The 18,106-nt window shown below is 45.7% G+C and overlaps 2 protein-coding genes across 2 annotated transcripts; one reads left to right on the top strand and one right to left on the bottom strand.

The window, feature by feature from the left end:
• Window positions 1–2,246: 2,246 nt before the first annotated feature.
• Window positions 2,247–6,453, bottom strand: LOC125515321. The gene is made up of 3 exons (XM_048680774.1): window positions 5,950–6,453; window positions 5,685–5,799; window positions 2,247–5,445 (listed from the first exon to the last, which is right to left on the bottom strand). The coding sequence occupies exons 2-3, from the start codon at window positions 5,697–5,699 to the stop codon at window positions 2,410–2,412; spliced, it is 3,051 nt and encodes a 1,016-aa protein (XP_048536731.1). The 5' UTR covers window positions 5,700–5,799; window positions 5,950–6,453; the 3' UTR covers window positions 2,247–2,409.
• Window positions 6,454–7,257: 804 nt separating this feature from the next.
• Window positions 7,258–9,826, top strand: LOC125512576 (heterogeneous nuclear ribonucleoprotein H3). Its single transcript, XM_048677667.1, has 2 exons — window positions 7,258–7,441; window positions 8,672–9,826. Exons 1-2 carry the CDS (start codon window positions 7,425–7,427, stop codon window positions 9,558–9,560), a joined length of 906 nt encoding a protein of 301 aa, XP_048533624.1. The 5' UTR covers window positions 7,258–7,424; the 3' UTR covers window positions 9,561–9,826.
• The last annotated feature ends 8,280 nt before the right edge of the window (window positions 9,827–18,106 follow it).

Below are 18,106 nucleotides of genomic sequence, written 5' to 3'. Positions count from 1 at the left end.
GCTTGCGGCGATGATTTGGGTCCACATGCAGTGATGCTTGGTGATGACTGCAGACGTCATAGATGGTGGCAATGCTGGTCGACGAGGCGATGGCAGTATCCACACACATAGCCTGCAGGGAGCACTGGCGGTTTCTGGATGGCAAGAGAAAAAGAACAGAGTGAAGGATCAAACAGACAATGTGTGCAGTACTGCCAATTTTCATTCATGCAGAGAGTTCTTACAAGTTGTGGTTGTGTCATTTCTAGAGACGGGGAAAACAAGCAAAAGATAAGGAAGTCCAATTCTCATTCGTAACGAGAGTTCTTACAAGTTGTGTGATTACTAGAAAATTAAAATAAGCAGAACATAGGTGAAAACTGAAGTTCAGTTGATGCATAGTCAGACTCAGACCACAACACAGCTACGAGTGATCTGCTTCTTGCTGGCATACACATGATAGGCTAATTTCATTTTCATTTTCATATTGGTAATATTCAAACAGAATGGAGTTATTCTTGCCTTTTGAAAAGAGAGGCACCAAGAAAAAGAAGGTGATTTCTCAATATCTGTAGCAGCCTATGAGAGAGGAAAAAAACTGTGCTACATTTCTGTATGCAAGAGCAAATCTCACCTCTTAACCAAACAACACAGCTCAAATCCTCAAAAGGACAGCACCTAGTTAAGAAATAGAGAAATTAAGAACACGATGGGAGGATGCTTCTCTGAAGCTCTGATTCTCTGCTTATCACCTTGGATACAGGGAGAGAGGAAGGAGGAGAACCATGTTGTTGTTCCTACCAGCAAAGAAAAACAGAACAGCACCCAGTTAGTATCCCTATTTATTTATTTATTTTTGAGAAATTTTCTTATCCAGTTTGTAAGTAACATTAAGTGTTTGTGTGATTGTTCATCGCCATGAATGAATACCCAAGTAGCCAACTAGCCTATTATCTCCTTTGTCGGGCAGTGACCAAACCAAAAGACAAGCAGGTTGCTACAAGCATGTAAATGAATACTACACACATGCATCAGAAATTGCTATGTAAGTAAATAAACACACCAACGAAACAAGATGAAGCACAAAATGAATGGAACAGGCACAGGTGCAGTTGCCAAGGTAGTCCTCATTGGCGGGTCGAGCACTGGTCCGCTGCCGTGGAGCCAGCTGCCAGCGCCCCCAAAAGACGGCGCGCAGAGAGAGACTTCCCTGCTCTCTCGCCTGATGCATCGCCTCCTCGATTTCAAGCCACCTCCGCCGGCTCGCCTCCCCCTCCTCCAGCAACTTTTGACCATGGATCGGCCAGCCGCACCGACGGTGACGGCATCAAATCCAGAGCAGCGGCGGCCGCTAGGCTGAGGAGAGAGTGACGACGGGAGAAAAGGGGATCTGCGAGTGGCGACAGAGCTAGGGGATAGAGAAACAAATCCATCTGAATACATTCTCATTGCTTATTTGATTCCTGGGATAGAGAAATACACGAATATGAAAAAAAACGCAGAATTGCAGTGACTTGTAAAATTGCAGCGACGCAGAAACGCAGAATTGCAGCGACCTTAATCAAGCAATGGATCAACACAAATCATCAACAACATTCATGCAAGAAGCCAGAGTTATAGTTCAATTATTATTACAGCAATCAGTCCATAGCTGACAAATCACGCACCACAACACAACACAAAACAAACACAGGAGCAGCATGCATGTGACTGTGAGCAACATGAGCAAGCAGGTCGCTCATACCGCACAGTCTGAATGCACTCTCATTTATTTCTCCATCTTGCTCAAAGCTTGCAACATGCATCATCTATCAAACCAGATGACGGATGCTTACTTTGACGCATATGTGGCTCAATCGAGTGGAGCTGACCAAACCAACCAAATCAAATCAAATCAAACCAAACCAAACTCTGATGATGCCACCGGCACACCATTGCAATGCAGCTACAGAGGCTCCGTGCCTCGGCATTGCACATGCAAAAGCACAACCAAACCAATCGAAACAACAGGAATCCATACAATGCAGCGAAGACATCCGCTGCGTAGGGAGCATGACAGGTTGACAGGATCGATGCTCATATCCCATGGAAGGAACTGGTTACCTATGGTGCAGCGAAAGAGCAGTTTTAACATGGTCCCTCTTACCCCCTCTTTTCACATGAGAGGTAAGAGTATAAAATAGATCTTAGCCGTTGATCTCATCAATGAATGGCTTGATTAACTCTTACCTTCTTACCTCACATGTAAAAAAAGGAGGTAAGAGGGACCATGTTAAAATTTGCCGCAGCGAAAACAAATCGTCAATGAGATGGTTGGTTCACTACACATACATAGTATCAAAACTAGAATTAGAATGGTGAATTATGCTGGCTGGCAGTGGCACTCCAAGAGAGTTAGTGATGAAAAGAGAGATATAGGTCATATGTATCTCACCATAGTACAGTGCCTCTTTGCTGCTGGGCCTTGTAATGTGACGAGTGGTTATGATCATAGAACGAAGGGTGGTGGTTCGCCTCCACCCCATCCCACTCCAGATTATCCCACCAATCCTTCTCGCAGTCTACACTAGGCAGCTTCTCATTGCTTCTGCTAACGGCTGGTAGGCTCCTGAGGCTCCAACAGCCCCTAATCTTGACAGTCTCCAAGTTGGGCGCGGACATCCTGCTACCACAGATGTGCTGTAGGCTGGGGAGCTCGTACAGGTGAATGCGCCTTAGCTTGGAGCATCCAATAATTCTCGGATGCTTTTGCTTAGGTTCCAAAGCAAAGACCTCCCTTAGATCACCGCAACACACAATCTCCAGGGTATCCAAATGAGGCAAAGTGTCCACAGACTCGGATAAGGGTAGCGCATGTATGAGCCTAGGGCAATAGTCCAGGTGCAATAGTACTATTTGTACAAAGGAAAACATATGCATTTCACTCCAATCACAGATGTGGCATGCCTTTGGGAGTTCAGATGCCCAGAATGTGGCCAACTCATAACAGAAGCTATCACCCTCACTTGGTTGGGGAGTATAAAAGACAGTACTTAGCTTGGGGCACCTCTCGACTCGGCACCATTCAAGCCACCTCCAGCATGAACCTTGTGGTTGTGGGCATGTGATGCAAGTGACGGATGAGCTATCATGCACGTGAAGCATCCGAGCATTGTTAACTATGAAACCAGGGAAAACAGCGCTAACATTAATTCCTTCAGTGTTGCTCTGTTTTTGCTGTAGTAGTCCCCTCTTCACCTCCTGCTTATCATGTATGTGAAGATACAAGTCTTGGGCCCTTGGAGTAGGACTAGCTGGGCAATCCCACATCCAGCTGATTGCACCTTCATTATCAGCGCCAGCCTGTAGGTCGCTCTGACAGAAGAGACCCCTTGCATATAAAGAATTATCAGGCTTGCGCAGACTCCGGATTCCTTGAGCAGCTTCACTGTCACCAACAGTAGCAGCAGTTGTAGGAGATGAACCCATTTCCATATATACATGACTGTGCTCAATATATCTTTTAACCGGTTCAAGCGACCTAAGGATCCTTGTATCCCTTGTGCAGATATACCACTTAAAGTCAAAGGACGCATATCGACGGATGCCCTGTTCTTTAGCAGTAGCAACAGGACTAGAGGATGATCCCATAGCTGCAACAGGTTTCCGGGAACTAGCTTGGCCTGGTGATGTAGATCGTATGGTGCTGATGTGCAGCACCTCCAAAAACTTTGCCCTTTTATGTTCAGCTGGTGGCCATAATATTGCACAGAGCTTCTCACAGGCTAGCAAGATGAGACATTTGAGGTTTTGAGCGGTCACTTCTCTGAGGTCGAGAGTTTTCACTATTGTGCCTGAGAGGTCCAGCTCCTCGAGGCTCCCTAGATATCCTCGCAGTAGTATACTCTTCAACTGAGAACAACCCTGGAAGGAAATGCTATATATCATGACTGGATTAAACTGAGTTTTGAAGGTGAATGACTCGAGCGATGGGGGCAGCACGCCGGGGACAACTTGTTTCAGATTAAAACAACCGACAAGGATGACTGTCTTAAGGAAGCGTGCGCTGGACAGGTCAGCTAAGTGGTATTTCATGGTTGCGAAGAAGCCTTCCTCTACGTGGACCTTGACAAGGGAAGGAAACCTGCCACTTAAATCACTTATGCCCCAACCCTTGACGTTCTCTACATGCAACTCCCTAAGGTCAGCCATAAAATTCATCATCTCTTCTGATAGTAATCGATACCAGTTTGTATAGCTCAGGTGCAGCACCCATAGCTTCTGGAAGCATAACACGTCTTCATTGTGGCTTGGATGCTTATCAGATGGTGTATTTTCGCATACATTTAGCAGGAGGAATCTTAGCTGGTTGCAACACAGGAAGGGAGGCGATTCAAAACTGAAGCTGCAATAAGAGAGATGTAACACACGGAGCTTGCTGCTGTGTGAATGTTGGAATATTCCATTTGGTAATGTCACCATCGAGTAGTAGTATCGAAAAAGATTCCATTCAGGTACAACGAAGTAGGATGTAGTTTCAGAAAACACCATGCCAACCTCATCAGGTAGCTTGCCCTTCTTGTGTTGCAGCAAAACCCAGCGGTCAGGAAGCCTGCACTGAAGGTGACGACGAATTTCATCATCACCGGACTTCAGAAGCCAATCCAAACGCATGTTTCTCTGTAGAGCATCGGCAATTCCCCATGCTGATGTATCACCTTGCCCTTGTATAATCCCATCGCATACCAAGTAGTTTGAAGCATGGTTCTCCCACTTGAAGGACCAGTGAGATCGAGATCCCAATGCACAGACGTAATGGAAGCACTTCTCAACAATCATATGGTTCATGTCAGGCTCTGGAATACACATATAAGAGACAATCTCCTTGGCCTCTTCCAATAATGCTTCATCGCGGATGCAATCATCATCAGAATAATCGATAACGACATCAGTATGCGTCATTATATTGAAGTCACCAGGACAGCTGAGAAACCTCCCGTGACATGTCCACAGCACCTTATTACTCAAAACTGATAATACTGGGACACCACAACACTCGTACAGATCAATGTATTCGTTGCTCCCATTGTGAAATATCACCACAAATCTACTATTAGTGAGATTTTTGAAGATTTCTGTGCTAATAGCTGCTATCACCCGTCGAGAACCTTCATCTATCCCACTGAAATCATCCTCCTCGTCCAACCGATCGAAGATGGCCATCACCGACGGCGGAAGCTCCAGCTCCTCTGCAACTGCCTTTTGCAGGGCCCTCATGCTTTTCCACAACGAGCAATCCACATGAATAACCCTGTCAAACTTTGATTTTGATGATTTCAGACGTTGTGCTACTGCCTTGAGTGCTGCTGATGCCCCAAACCCATACAAACCATTGACAAAGATCACATTTCCTTTGCTTGTATCCTCCAAAACGCCAATTATCTCCCCTGCTGCAGCATCGATGTTTTTTGCTTGGATCTTGATCTCCTGCAATGTTCAGCAATAACAATATCAAACAAGGTTCATCACTTTATCCTTGTTTCTTTAATTCTTTTCATTTCAAACTACAAGTTGCATCATAACTAAAAATGAAAAAGCTCCTACGGAGGAACACAACTAATTAATGAAGATCCTGGTCGGATGAGCTCACTAGCTAAAGGAACCAAGTCAAAAATCTGCAGCATTAAAATCTGAAGATTGAGGTGCATGCGTGATGAATTGCATACCTCTGGTTTAGGCATGATGAATCAAATCAATCCTTCAAATGTCAGCAGTTCCGTTGGGAATATCTAACCCATAGAACAGCCTACAGCAATCTCCAGATCCAATTTCCTTCCTTTCCTAAATGAAGCACAAGAGACTGACACAGTCATTTGGAGAAGTTATAACATGATGCTTTGTTCAAGGAGAAGCAATTTGTTCAAGGAGAAGTTATAAATTTGGAGAAGCAACTTAATCAATCTGCAGATTGCTAAGTATTGATGTGGTTACCTTGATTAATTGCTGCACTGGCACAAGTCTTGACCTTGATACACTACACAAGCAAACTGAAAGTTGCATGCCCTCTCGTAACTTCTCCTTGAACTAGCTTTCCTTGCGTTTGCTTTGCTTTCTCTTTCTCAAAAACAAAAGCTATGAATTCTTTGCCTCTACACACCACATCCATCATTAGATTCTTTGCTTGCTGCTTTAAAGATCACAGAGATATAAAGGTAAGGACAAATCTGGGTTGTTTGCTTTGATGTCTCGTCTGTCATCCCGTTACTGTTAGTTGACCAACTTATGTATGAGGCTACTATTCCCTAGCTTAACAGGCAGTGTCGTTTTGGGCATAGAGGCTGCACCTAAAACATGATCCTAAATACTCCCTCTGCCCCGAATTACTTGTCTTTAATTTTTCTAGATACGGATGTATCTACACATGTTTTTGCTGCACATATATCCTGATTGGCCTTCCTAAAGACAACAGAGACCATCACTGGAAAGCAAAACACAAGAAATCAGTTATTTGATCTTGCAAGCAGGAGTAGATTTGGGGGCTAACCTGGACTACTACTTCCTTCAGTTCAGCATGAGGGTAAGAACCTGCATCTTAGTACAGGAAGGAGGCCATATCTTTTGGGAACTGTTGGAAAAAGTGATAGCATGACGACCCAGAGGTTGTCTTATCGGTATGGAGACATGTCCTGTTGGTGTTGTTTGTTAACTTATAGGGGCGGATCCAGTGGAGGTGGCATGGCGATGGCACCCGCTCCTAAAATGCAAATTTTATTTGACTGTAGACTCCTAGTTAGGCTAATCTGCGTGTATTATATACAAGTGCTCAAATGTGGTAGTGTCAAGCTTGGCACCCCCTGCTGTGAAATTCCAGACCGGCCACTTTCAAGATGGAAAACTTTGGAGATGTGATATCTAGCAGGTTGTGTTCGTCACATCTGAAGGAATTCAAGAAGACAGTATCTTGTTTGTTATATTGACAGAAGATGGCTCCAATATGAGGATGGATTTTTGAAAGAAAAATGATGAAAAGAAATGTACACCTGGTCAAAGTGACCGCCGGATGGCCCCGAGCTAAGTCAGTGTCCAATCTCACTAGTAGAAGAGTAAAAAAGAAAAATCAGGTTTGTACCGTGAAAACGAGGCCACGTTTGTACTAACCTGGATTTGATCGGGAGCCGGACGTGTCCCTTCGGGAAGCTTCGGAACGTGCACCCAACCGGCGGAGACCGCGAGTCGGTAAAGTCTTTCCCGAGTTTGCCCCTGGCACTTGCAATTATTTAGCCGCCCCGTGCCACCGGCGCCGTAGCAAAGGCACAGATCCATCCCGGGCGCAACCCGCTCCCCCCCATCCATCCACACCTCTCGCGATTAGGGTTTCCGCCGCCGCCGCCGCCGCCGCGCCCCGCCCGTCTCGCCCGCCGGCCAGTCCTCCCCCTCTCCCCTACGAAGCGCCGCTCGCCGCCGCCATGTACGGGCACCGCGGGTAAGCCCCTCTCTCTCGCCTGGAACCCTCGTTGATTTGTTCCCCTCGGCACGGGGGCGGTTCTCTCTTAGCTCCGCCCGTGGGTTTGCGATTGGCGTGCCTGGACTGCTTAGGATGTTAGTTTACTCGTAGATTTTGGCTTGGTGGTTCGTTAATTGCCGTGTCCGGTGTGGATTGCATGCTTAGCCTCTCTGTTCTGGGATTGGATTTAGAATCTGTAGTTTGTTTTGATTTGAACCATCTGCTCTGTTAATTTTGACTGCAAATCTGCGCGACGTGTATTGTGTTGCGGGCGTGGATGATCAGTCCAAGGTCAATTCGAATTTTTAGCCCAATCCATTTAGGTTAAATCGATGGAATTAGCATTTTTACTGGCCATCCCTGTTTCCTGTTTGGTGATGTACACACTCGAACCTAAGTTAGGCCTTTACATTGCCATGGTGGTCTCAGTGTGTAACTCCGCATGGTAATACTGATGCATAAAAACTTGGTTCGGTATGGGACTGGCAACCTGTTTAAGTTGTTAGTTTACCTGTAGACTTCAACATAGTGATCCCGTAATCCTCGTGCTAGCTTCTTTATCCTGGGATGTAGAGCATTGTTGCTTGTTCTGAACCTGTCTTTTATGTCAGTTTTCATGTGAGAACTTTGCTGTGGCCTTTACATCATAATGAATGCTCATGGTCTCCATATATAGGTCAGCATGATAATAATGTATGCATGAAACTTAGCTGGTACCATTAGCATGCTCTGTTAATCTACCTGCCTAACCCGTACCATGTCAGGCAGTCAATACTTTACAACATTATTTAAAAGGGAAGTATGCTCTGTTAATCTGCATGCATGACAAAGTTTGCCCCCATTATGTTTTGAAGCACCAGCTGCTGAATTAACGAATAATGTTGATAATTACTGAAACTTGATCTGTTTTATCTTCTTGCCCACTTAAGACTTGGATCAGATAGGAACTATTGGATTTACTTTGCTGCTTGATTTTTAAGCACAACATAATATTCTGCTACCCATGTTATCACCTTTTTACTTGTGTTCAAGTAATGAATGTTGTTGTATTTCAGTTCTGTCTACCTGCCAAGCATTAATACCTTTTGTAGATTATTTAATTTAAGCGCAATTACTTTTCTTTATATGTTTGGGTTATTTTTTATGAAAATGGGATTGAGAGATGGGGGGATATTCTCCTTTTTCTTTTTGGGATTGGATTATTTGAAGGGCAATGATGGGAAGCGGGGGGGTTTCGGATGGGTACGAGGGATCAAAGAGGCCACGAATGATGGAATCGAATCCATACTTCGCAGTGAACGCAGGGAGCCCGTTGGACGTCTCAAAGCGGGCCAGGATGATGGAGCCAGGCCCCCCATATTTTGCAGGCATGGGAAGCAGCGCTGGTGGCAGCGGCAGCGGCTTCTACCCAACCTACGGCGGCAACATGGCTGGTGCTGCAGGGGTTAACAGTGGCATCCAAAACTTTCCAGCGGTCCGTCTGCGAGGGCTCCCTTTTGACTGCGAGGATGTTGACATCAGCAAGTTTTTTGCTGGGCTGGACATAGTGGACTGCCTCCTGGTCCACAAGAATGGGCGCTTCTCTGGCGAGGCCTTTGTTGTCTTCCCTTCATCCATGCAAGCAGAGTTTGCGCTGCACCGCAACAGGCAGAACATGGGCAGGAGGTATGTGGAGGTTTTCAGATGCAAGAAGCAGGATTACTACAGCGCAATAGCCGCCGAGGTGAACCAGGGCGGTCCTCTGCTTGAGCCGGAGCACCGGCACTCGTCGCCTCCTCTGCGGTCCAGGAGGCTGTCTGAAGACAAGAGCAGCATGGAGTACACTGAGGTGCTGAAGCTGCGCGGGCTCCCCTACTCCGCCACCATCGAGGACATCATCAAGTTCTTTGTGGAGTACGAGCTGTCGGAGGAGAACGTGCACATCGCTTACCGCGGGGACGGCAAGGCCACTGGCGAGGCCTTTGTGGAGTTCCCGACGGCCGAGGTTGCCAAGACTGCCATGTGCAAGGATAAGATGACCATCGGGACGAGGTACGTGGAGCTGTTCCCGTCGACCCCGGAGGAGGCGAGCAGGGCGAAGCCGCGAGGCAGGCAGTGAGCGGTGCCCTGCCAGATGCTGAGGCCTGGGTGTGAGAACAGCTGCTGCGTCTCGTTCCAGTTTCAGCCTTTTCGCTCTTCATGCTCTATAATTGTATCATCATGTCGGATTGTGTTTAGTTTGCGCTCCTGTTTCTAGCTGTGTGGAGACATTTTCTGATGCGACTTGTCTCGAACTGCCTCTTGTGGGAAAAAGTGGTGCATGAGATACTTTGCTGAGTTTGTAACTGTTACCATCCTTCGTTTGAAGAAAGCATTTGTACCTCATGTTATTATTCTTTTTCTTGTTATTCTGTGGGCAGAGATTATCTGTAACCTTCTGATTGCTATTGTTGTTTTCTGATTACTCATCATGCAAAAACCCTCGATTATGTTGAAAAAGGCTCGCTGGTTTAGATGAAAATGTCTCCACCTCTGCTGTAGTAGTGGTAATGTTGGCCTTGCGATTGTTGTGTACACCTCTGTTGCACGCTTACTCAATAAGTGCTTGCGATTGGAATTTAGAAACGATCACAAGTTCAGAAATGGAAACTCGCAGATGCTTGCTCTGCCATCTCTGTTACAAATGGCATGGATGACGAAAGAAAAAAGTGCAGGTCACTGTGTTAATCTCTGAGAGAAAACCTGCTTGTTCGTGCCAAGAACTACGACTTGTGAACCTTGCCCGTAAATTTTTGTAGAACTAAAGCATCGACATTATCATGTCAGATTCTTGGTTCACCTCTGCCTGCTGCCTTGCTTGCTGCCTCGGTGAGATGGGGAGGAGACCATACGAAGAGAGGAAGAGGGGGTAAGATTTCTGCGATGGAGAACGAAAGGCACGTGATGAGGACTGTGACTGTGAGTGGTGAGGCCCACGCTGGACACGCGTCGTGCAAAGGAGCCGGCTTACGAGTGCTTATTATCAGTCGGTGGAAACAAAATGATTTCCTAAAAGAAAGCTTAGGCGGATTAAGTGGGTTTAATGGGGGGTTAGGCTGTAGAATAACAGATGGACTCGTAACAGATGAATCGATCATTGAGAAAACAGAGAACACGGTTAACTCCCAGAGCTTGCATCCTCTACACGACGCTGCCCAGCGGGTCAGTCTCAAGTGCAGGTGGTGTGTTCCAGTCAGCCATCCCCTGTTCGACTCCCCAGCACCGCCGCCTCTTGCCCTGCGCCCTCTACCTCTCACCGTGTACCTGACCCGGCCGCTGCGTGAAGGAGGCCTCGATTCTCACCCTGTGTCCCGCCGTCCTGGCCTGACAAGCACTGATGGCCATCCCCATTCTCTGCAGCCAAGCCGTCTGCCGCCCAGATCCGGCCGACGCTGCCTGTCCAGCGCGGCCATACCAAGAGGACCGGCCATGGGGCATTTGAAGAGGACGGACTCTGTAACAACCGGGGCTGCGAGGAAGGTCGATCTCTCAGTGAAGGTGACGCCCGCGTAGGCAGGGCCTGCGAGCTGGCCGCGCACAATGTTTTCGGCGTGTTAGAATACAACTTGTAATAAGATTAAAACTTCTACTCGGTTTGTAATAAGGCTAGTCAAATGCGGCTTGACTCTTATATATACTTCTTGTACCTACATAATATTATATCAACAATTATTTAATACAATTCAACATGGTATCAGTTTAGGTATTCGATCGATGACTTTCGCCTCTGCTCCGATCGGGACGATTGCATCTGGCGCCGCCGCCGCCGGACCGATCGTCGCTGAATCCATCTCCTCTGCCCCACTGCATGCAACGCCATGCATGCCCCAGCATGGCTACGGGCCGCACGCTCCTGCCTCGTTAGCACATGGCTACGGGCTGCATGCTGCTGCACCGTTCCATCTACGGCGCCATGCAACACGGCGTGTCGCCCGCAGGAGCCGCAGCCGGGCACTACTCTGCGTCATCTACGAGGCACTACGCGGCCGCGCCTGTGACTTCGTCCAGTACGTCGTCCGCGGCTCTCTGCAACACACCTGCGGCGCCATACAGTACACCGACGATCTATGGCGGGTACCAGCCGGCTCCTCCGATCGCAATGTACTACGATGCTCCTGCTCCGCCCCCGGCTTCATCAACTGCACCATCACCACCGTCCGGATGACGCCCATTTCCTGATCCATGGACAGGGCTAGTCCAGCTGTCCAGGGTGGCCTATGCCCTGGTCCACCCCTACGCCATATGGTGCCCCGCCTGCCTATACCGGTGGCTAGCAGCCCAGTGCTCGCCCTCACACCGGCACGCCCATCCTTGCGCCCTTACTGCCGACGCCACCACACCCGCAAGCTCCCATGACTATATCGGCCTCTACTTCGACTCCGGGCTAAGACCAAGCTGCTTTTCTACAAGCCATGAACAACTTTATTGCACAAGGAAACTCAGGTACGGATTGTATTTTTGATTCTGGTGCTTCTCGTCATATGTTTGCATCGAGTAATTTGCTTTGTTCTTGCACACCTTCATATTTTCCCTTTATTACTCTTGATGATGGATCTTCTAATCCTATTTACTGTGTCGGTCAGGCTTAAATCCAATCCCCAATTAAGCCTTTGCTTTTTCGTGATGTTCTTGTAGCTCTTGCCCTTATTAAAAATCTGATTTCTGTTCGTCAAATCACCACTGATAATCTTGTTTCTGTTGAGTTTGACCCCTTTGGTTTGTCTGTGAAATACTACCAGATCAAAGCCGAGATCGCTCGATTCAATAGTTTCGGTGATTTATATTCTCTCCATGGTGTTCCGGCCGCTGCTTCTCCAACATCTATGGTGGCCTCTGTTGATCTGTGGCACCAACATCTCGGCCATCCCAATAAAAATGTGTTATCCACACTTCCTAGTGAATTTTCAATACCTCGTAATAGAGACTCTCATAATTTTTCTATGTGTTAGTCATGTCAGTTGGGCAAACATGTTCGCCTTTTCTTTAGTTCCTCTCAATCCTCTAGTACTTTTCCTTTTGAATTACTTCATTGTGATCTCTGGACATCACCAATAGAAAGTGTATCTGGTTTTAAGTATTATCTCATGATTCTGGATGATTTTACTCATTATGTTTGGACTTTTCCTTTACACAACAAATCCGACGTTCATAATATATTCCTTAACTTTCAACGCTATGTCTTGGTCCATTTTTTCCTCCCTATAAGATTCATACAATGTGATAATGGTCGTGAATTTGACAACTTTAAAAATCAAAATTTCTTTCTACAATATGGAATTCTCTTGCGTTTATCCTGTCCTTATACCTCCCCTCAAGATGGCAAATACGAGCGTTCTCTTCGTACTTTTAATGACATCATTCGCACTTGCTTGTTCACTCTTCTATGCCTCCGACGTTCTGGGCTGAGGCCCTCCATATGGCCACATATTTACTCAATATTCATCCATCTAAAGTTAACCCGCAAACTACTCCTTACTTCTCTTTATTTCTCTCTTATCCAAATTACTCCGACGTTCGCGTCTTTGGTCGTCTTTGTTTCCCAAACTCCTACTCCACTTCTCCTAACAAACTTTCCCCGCGCTCTACCCCGTGTGTCCATCTAGGTTTTTCTGACAAGCACAAGGGTTATCATTTTCTAGATCTTGTTAGTGGTCGTGTTCATGTGTCTCGTCATGTAACATTCGCTGAAAACATTTTTCCCTTTTCCGAGCGTCAATAATTAGATCCCAACTCACCCACGCCGTCCACTAGTCCCTTTCGTCGCAATCATCTTCCCTTCTTCACCCGCCGACCTATCCAGCGAACCTGCCAAATTCTCTACCACAGTAGCGGATCCTGCCGTGACCACTTCTGTCATCACCTCTGTCCCGGCAGAGGAAAACACATTCCACTCTGTCGCGGCAGACCTCCTTCCGCCGCAGTCTTCACCGCCATCTCCCGCGCCTGCTTCCTCCGCTGCACCGGACGCGTCCACTCCTCCTGCTCATGCTATTCCCGTTCCAGCTCCTACTAACGATCATACCATGCGCACATGTGCCAAGTTCGGGTTTTGTTTACCTGCAAAAGATCGTCTCAATATTCATGCATCTATATCTCCTTCCTCTCTACCCAAATCTTACAAATCAGCTCTCCTAGATCCTAATTGGGCCGCAACTATGAAAGATGAATATGATGCTCTTCTGCAGAATAACACGTGGCAGTTAGTTCCTCGTCCTTCTAATACAAATATCATTTCGGGCAAATGGGTTTTTTTGCCATAAATTTAACTCTGATGGGAGTCTTGCATGTTATAAAGCTCGATGGGTATGCCGTGGTTACCCTCAGCAACACGACATCGATTATGATGAGACTTTCTCTCTAGTTGTCAAGCCCAGCACTATTTGCACTGTCCTTAGCACCGTCGTCTCTTCTTCCTGGCCAATTCATCAACTAGATGTCAAAAATGCTTTTCTTCATGGCTCTCTTCAAGAAACAGTATATTGTCAACAACCTCTTGGCTTCGAACATTCCTCCTATCCTAATCATGTTTGTCTTCTTTAAAAATCTCTTTATATAGTCTTAAATGAGCACCACGTGCCTGGTTCCAACGCTTTTCTACTTATGCTCAAACCATCGGGTTTACCCCTTCCCGTTCTGACACTTCACTCTTCACCTTTCATCACAACACCAACACTTCTTACCTTCTTTTATATGTTGATGATATTATCATCACAACTTCCTCACAACAATTTTTAGATCATATTATCTCTCTTCTTCGCCACAATTTCTCTATGACAGATTTATGTCTTCTTCACCACTTCTGTGGTATTGCTATTATCCGTGACTCCTCTGGTCTTTTCTTGTCTCAACGTCAGTACACTCTGGATCTTCTTTCTCGTGCTAGTATGCTTGATTGTCAAACTTTCTATACCCCTGTTGATACAGGTTCCAAACTCTCTGCCGACGGTGATCCTTCCTTTCCGATCCTTCTCTTTATCATAGTCTTACCGGTGCACTTCAGTATCTCACTCTCACTCGTCCTGAAATTTCTTTTGCTGTCCAACAAGCTTGTTTATACATGCATGATCCTTGTATTCCACACTACAATCATGTCAAACGTATTCTTCGGTATCTCAAAGGCACACTAGACTTAGGTCTTCATATCAACAACTTCTCTCCCACCTCCTTGACAGCTTACTTGATGCAGACTGGGTTGGTTGTCCAGATACTCGTAGGTCCACATCCGGATTTTGTGTTTTTCTTGGTAACAATTTGGTTTCTTGGTCTTCAAAAGGGCAAGTTACGATGTCCCGCTCGTCTGCTGAAGCTGAGTACCGCGATGTGGCTCATGTGGTTGCTGAAATGGTTTGGTTGCGCCAGTTGCTGTCGGAGCTGCACCGTCCTATTGAGCAAGCTACCATTGTTTACTGTGATAATATTTCAGCTGTCTACATGTCAGGGAATCTGGTTCAACACCGTCGCACCAAGCATATGGAGTTCAACATTCATTTTGTTCGAGAGAAGGTGGCTCTCGGTCCAGTTCGCGTTCTTCACGTGCTACTTCTGCTCAGTTCGCTGATATCTTTACTAAAGGCCTGGAGGCTACTCCGTTTCAAGACATCCGTTTCAGTCTCAACGTCGCCGAGCCTACCGTTGACACTGCAGGGGATGTTAGAATACAACTTGTAATAAGATTAAAACTCTTACTCAGTTTGTAATAAGGCTAGGTCAGGTGCGGCTTGGTTCTTATATATATTTCTTGTACCAGCACAATATTGTATCAACAATTACTCAATACAATTCAACACGGCGGGCGCGCTGGGTGTGGCGGCTGACTGCATGCGTCCCTGGGACGTCAAGCAAGTCATCGTACTTGATAGGTTGGTCGGTTTGCCGGGCCTTCCCGGTCGATTGGCACTCCGGCCTCCGGCGAAGTAGCAGATGGTCTGTGCATCTTCTCTGTCAAGGCTGGTGTTTTACTTCTCCGAGTGAACTGTTGGGGATGGGCAAAGCGGGTTAGTGGGGTCCCGATGGGTTATGGGATAGCCGGTTTAAAATTTATGACGTCCCACGGGTGTCAACTAAACAGTTTACGTGGGATGGCTAAGTTAGTCCAACTAGTATCCACTCCCACCTGCAGCCTGGCATATCTTGAAATTGACGAACTCACCACATAAACTTGTAGTCGGCGAGAACGGCATCTCCCACTGAAAGAACAATGCTGAAAACTTGAAATAAATCCAGGAAAAATTGAGAGCGTCCGTGCAAAGTTAAGAACTTGAACCTGGGCCGGCAAGTTCCGCCACAAGGAACTTACCAATTGAGCACACATCGCATAGATGTCTAAATTTTAGCGAAATTACTTTGAGTACGACACATCCATGTCACATAGCAATCGGCCGGGGAGCAGAACTAATCGATGGTGGCTAAAAGCATTTGGTACAAAAATCAGACGCTTATTGTCGTACATGTAGCATTTCTCGAAATTTAGTGCAGATAGTACATGGGAACTTAAATTATTGCTCTATACTCGACCATGGTTGAGACAGATCCCAACATATGCATGTAGTGGTAGGTATAACATTTGGACCAGACGTACATGAGAAGGTAGGCCAAACATTTAAACCAGACGACACATCACAACTTTATAGCTTCATACTTTATTGTTGTTTAGATTGACCGCAACCATGTCCACCTAGAGGAAAGGTTGGATCCAGAGGCTATAAAATGGCCTATGCATCATTGCGATTACATGGGAGCCAAAGCAAATGGAAGGTGCTATAAAGAGCAAGAGCTTGGCATTTCGGTGCATACATACCATATTAGTAGTACCTCATGCTATTCGATCATTCTGGTACCGTGTTCTCTTATCTCGCTTGTTAGATGATCAAGAAAGTAATATAGTTTTTATAAGGATTATATAGGACTGGTAGGTCTCAGGATGACAAACACATATGCCTTTGCACATGATAGGTCTTCTATTCTCTGAGATCTGTTCCAGCCACCAAAGGAGATTACAGGTCTTTTGTATGTCTCAAGGTAACAACTATCAAACTGTTGCATGACTAACTTAGCACTGCTTCAACGAGAGGCAACAAACCCCCAACTTTACACACAAGAAACATGGAGCTTCTCTCCTACCCTATAGAAAGGCATGTTATCTCAGCTACCATGTTTAGTTGCAAAACAAATTCTTCAGCTTCTCCAAGATTTACAATTTTGAGTCCCATGTGAACAAAGTACCTAAAAGCAAACGATGGTGGAGAAACTTATCACACACTTTGAGTTATGTTTTTAATTTTTATTTATTATCTTTTTTATAGTAGTATAGGAAGTACTACGTACTTAGTATTGAACGAATGACCATCCTTACCCCCATATGACTGTGACTGTCATGTGGCCATGTTAGTATACTACCTCCTCCATTCACAAATATAGGATGTTCTAACTTTTTAATGAATAGTATGTATATACACGCATTTTAATATGTTTGTCGCTTATTCAATTCATATGTAGTCCATGTTAAAATATTAAAAAAATCCTTTGCTGAGTTTGTAACTGTTACCATCCTTCGTTTCAAGAAAGCACTTGTACCTCATGTTATTCTTTTTGTTATGGTGCGGGAGAGATTATCTGTAACCTTTGGTGACGCATAGGATATTTGATGTTACTTTTTTCAATGTTGTTTTCTGATTGCTCATCATGTGAAAATCCTCGATTCTAGTGGCATCTAAAAATGTTTACCTCTGAAATCCTTGTTTCTGAAGGCCTACATACAATTACTTTTGCAATTGTTGTAACTGCGGCACCATGTATACCTCTGATTCTGGCCTCGCTATTGCTAGCATTACAATTACAGTTGGGAGCAACCTCCGGACTCCCTATCTCTTACCACTGGTAGTTGTCGATATTTTATAACATGTGAACCTTGCAAGTCTACAATGTAGAACTAATGTGTCAACCGGCCCAACCCATTTTTAAGATCCGACAACAACGGCGTACATACGGTTTCACATTCACCTTACAACTTCCTTGTGACGCATATATGTACTTGTCCACAGATACCTTCTCGCCTAACTTGCAATTGTGTTGTAAAAACAATCACGGCCTTCCTGGCTGTAATGCTCAAAGACGAGTTATTTATCCAGGTTCCAGTCCCACCTTGGATTTCTGAGAGAACGAGTGGTAGATCTTAAGATTGACAAAGTCACCAGAGATGCGTCGTCGTCAGGTCGTCTTCCACTAAAAGAACAATGCCGAGGGAACTAGATAAAATCCAGGAAAAATGCAAGCGCATGCGCAAAATTTAGAACTTGAACTTAGGCGGGCAAGTTTCACCACAAGGAATCTAATCAATTGAGCACAGCTCGCATGTAGGTCTAAATTTAAGTGTAGACAATACATTTAACTTAATTAGTGCTCTATGCTCTTGAAATAGGCTTTCGCCTCGCTTTATAAATATAAAACAACCACCGTGTCTATACAACAAGTTCAAGTGTAACATAGGGAATAAAATAGTCTGGTAAAGCATCAGGACAAGCATGCCCAAAAAAAAATGAGAAAAATAAGAAAAAAGACCACCAAGTGGCAGGTGGCTCAGGTGGCTGCAACGAGGCAAGTCGGCATGCGGCTAGTCATTGCGTTCAT

Source organism: Triticum urartu, chromosome 6, assembly GCF_003073215.2.
Source record: "Triticum urartu cultivar G1812 chromosome 6, Tu2.1, whole genome shotgun sequence".
Taxonomy (NCBI): Eukaryota; Viridiplantae; Streptophyta; class Magnoliopsida; order Poales; family Poaceae; genus Triticum; species Triticum urartu.
The sequence above is the reverse complement of the archived record's forward strand: the minus strand, read 5'-3'. Positions and strand labels throughout refer to the sequence as shown.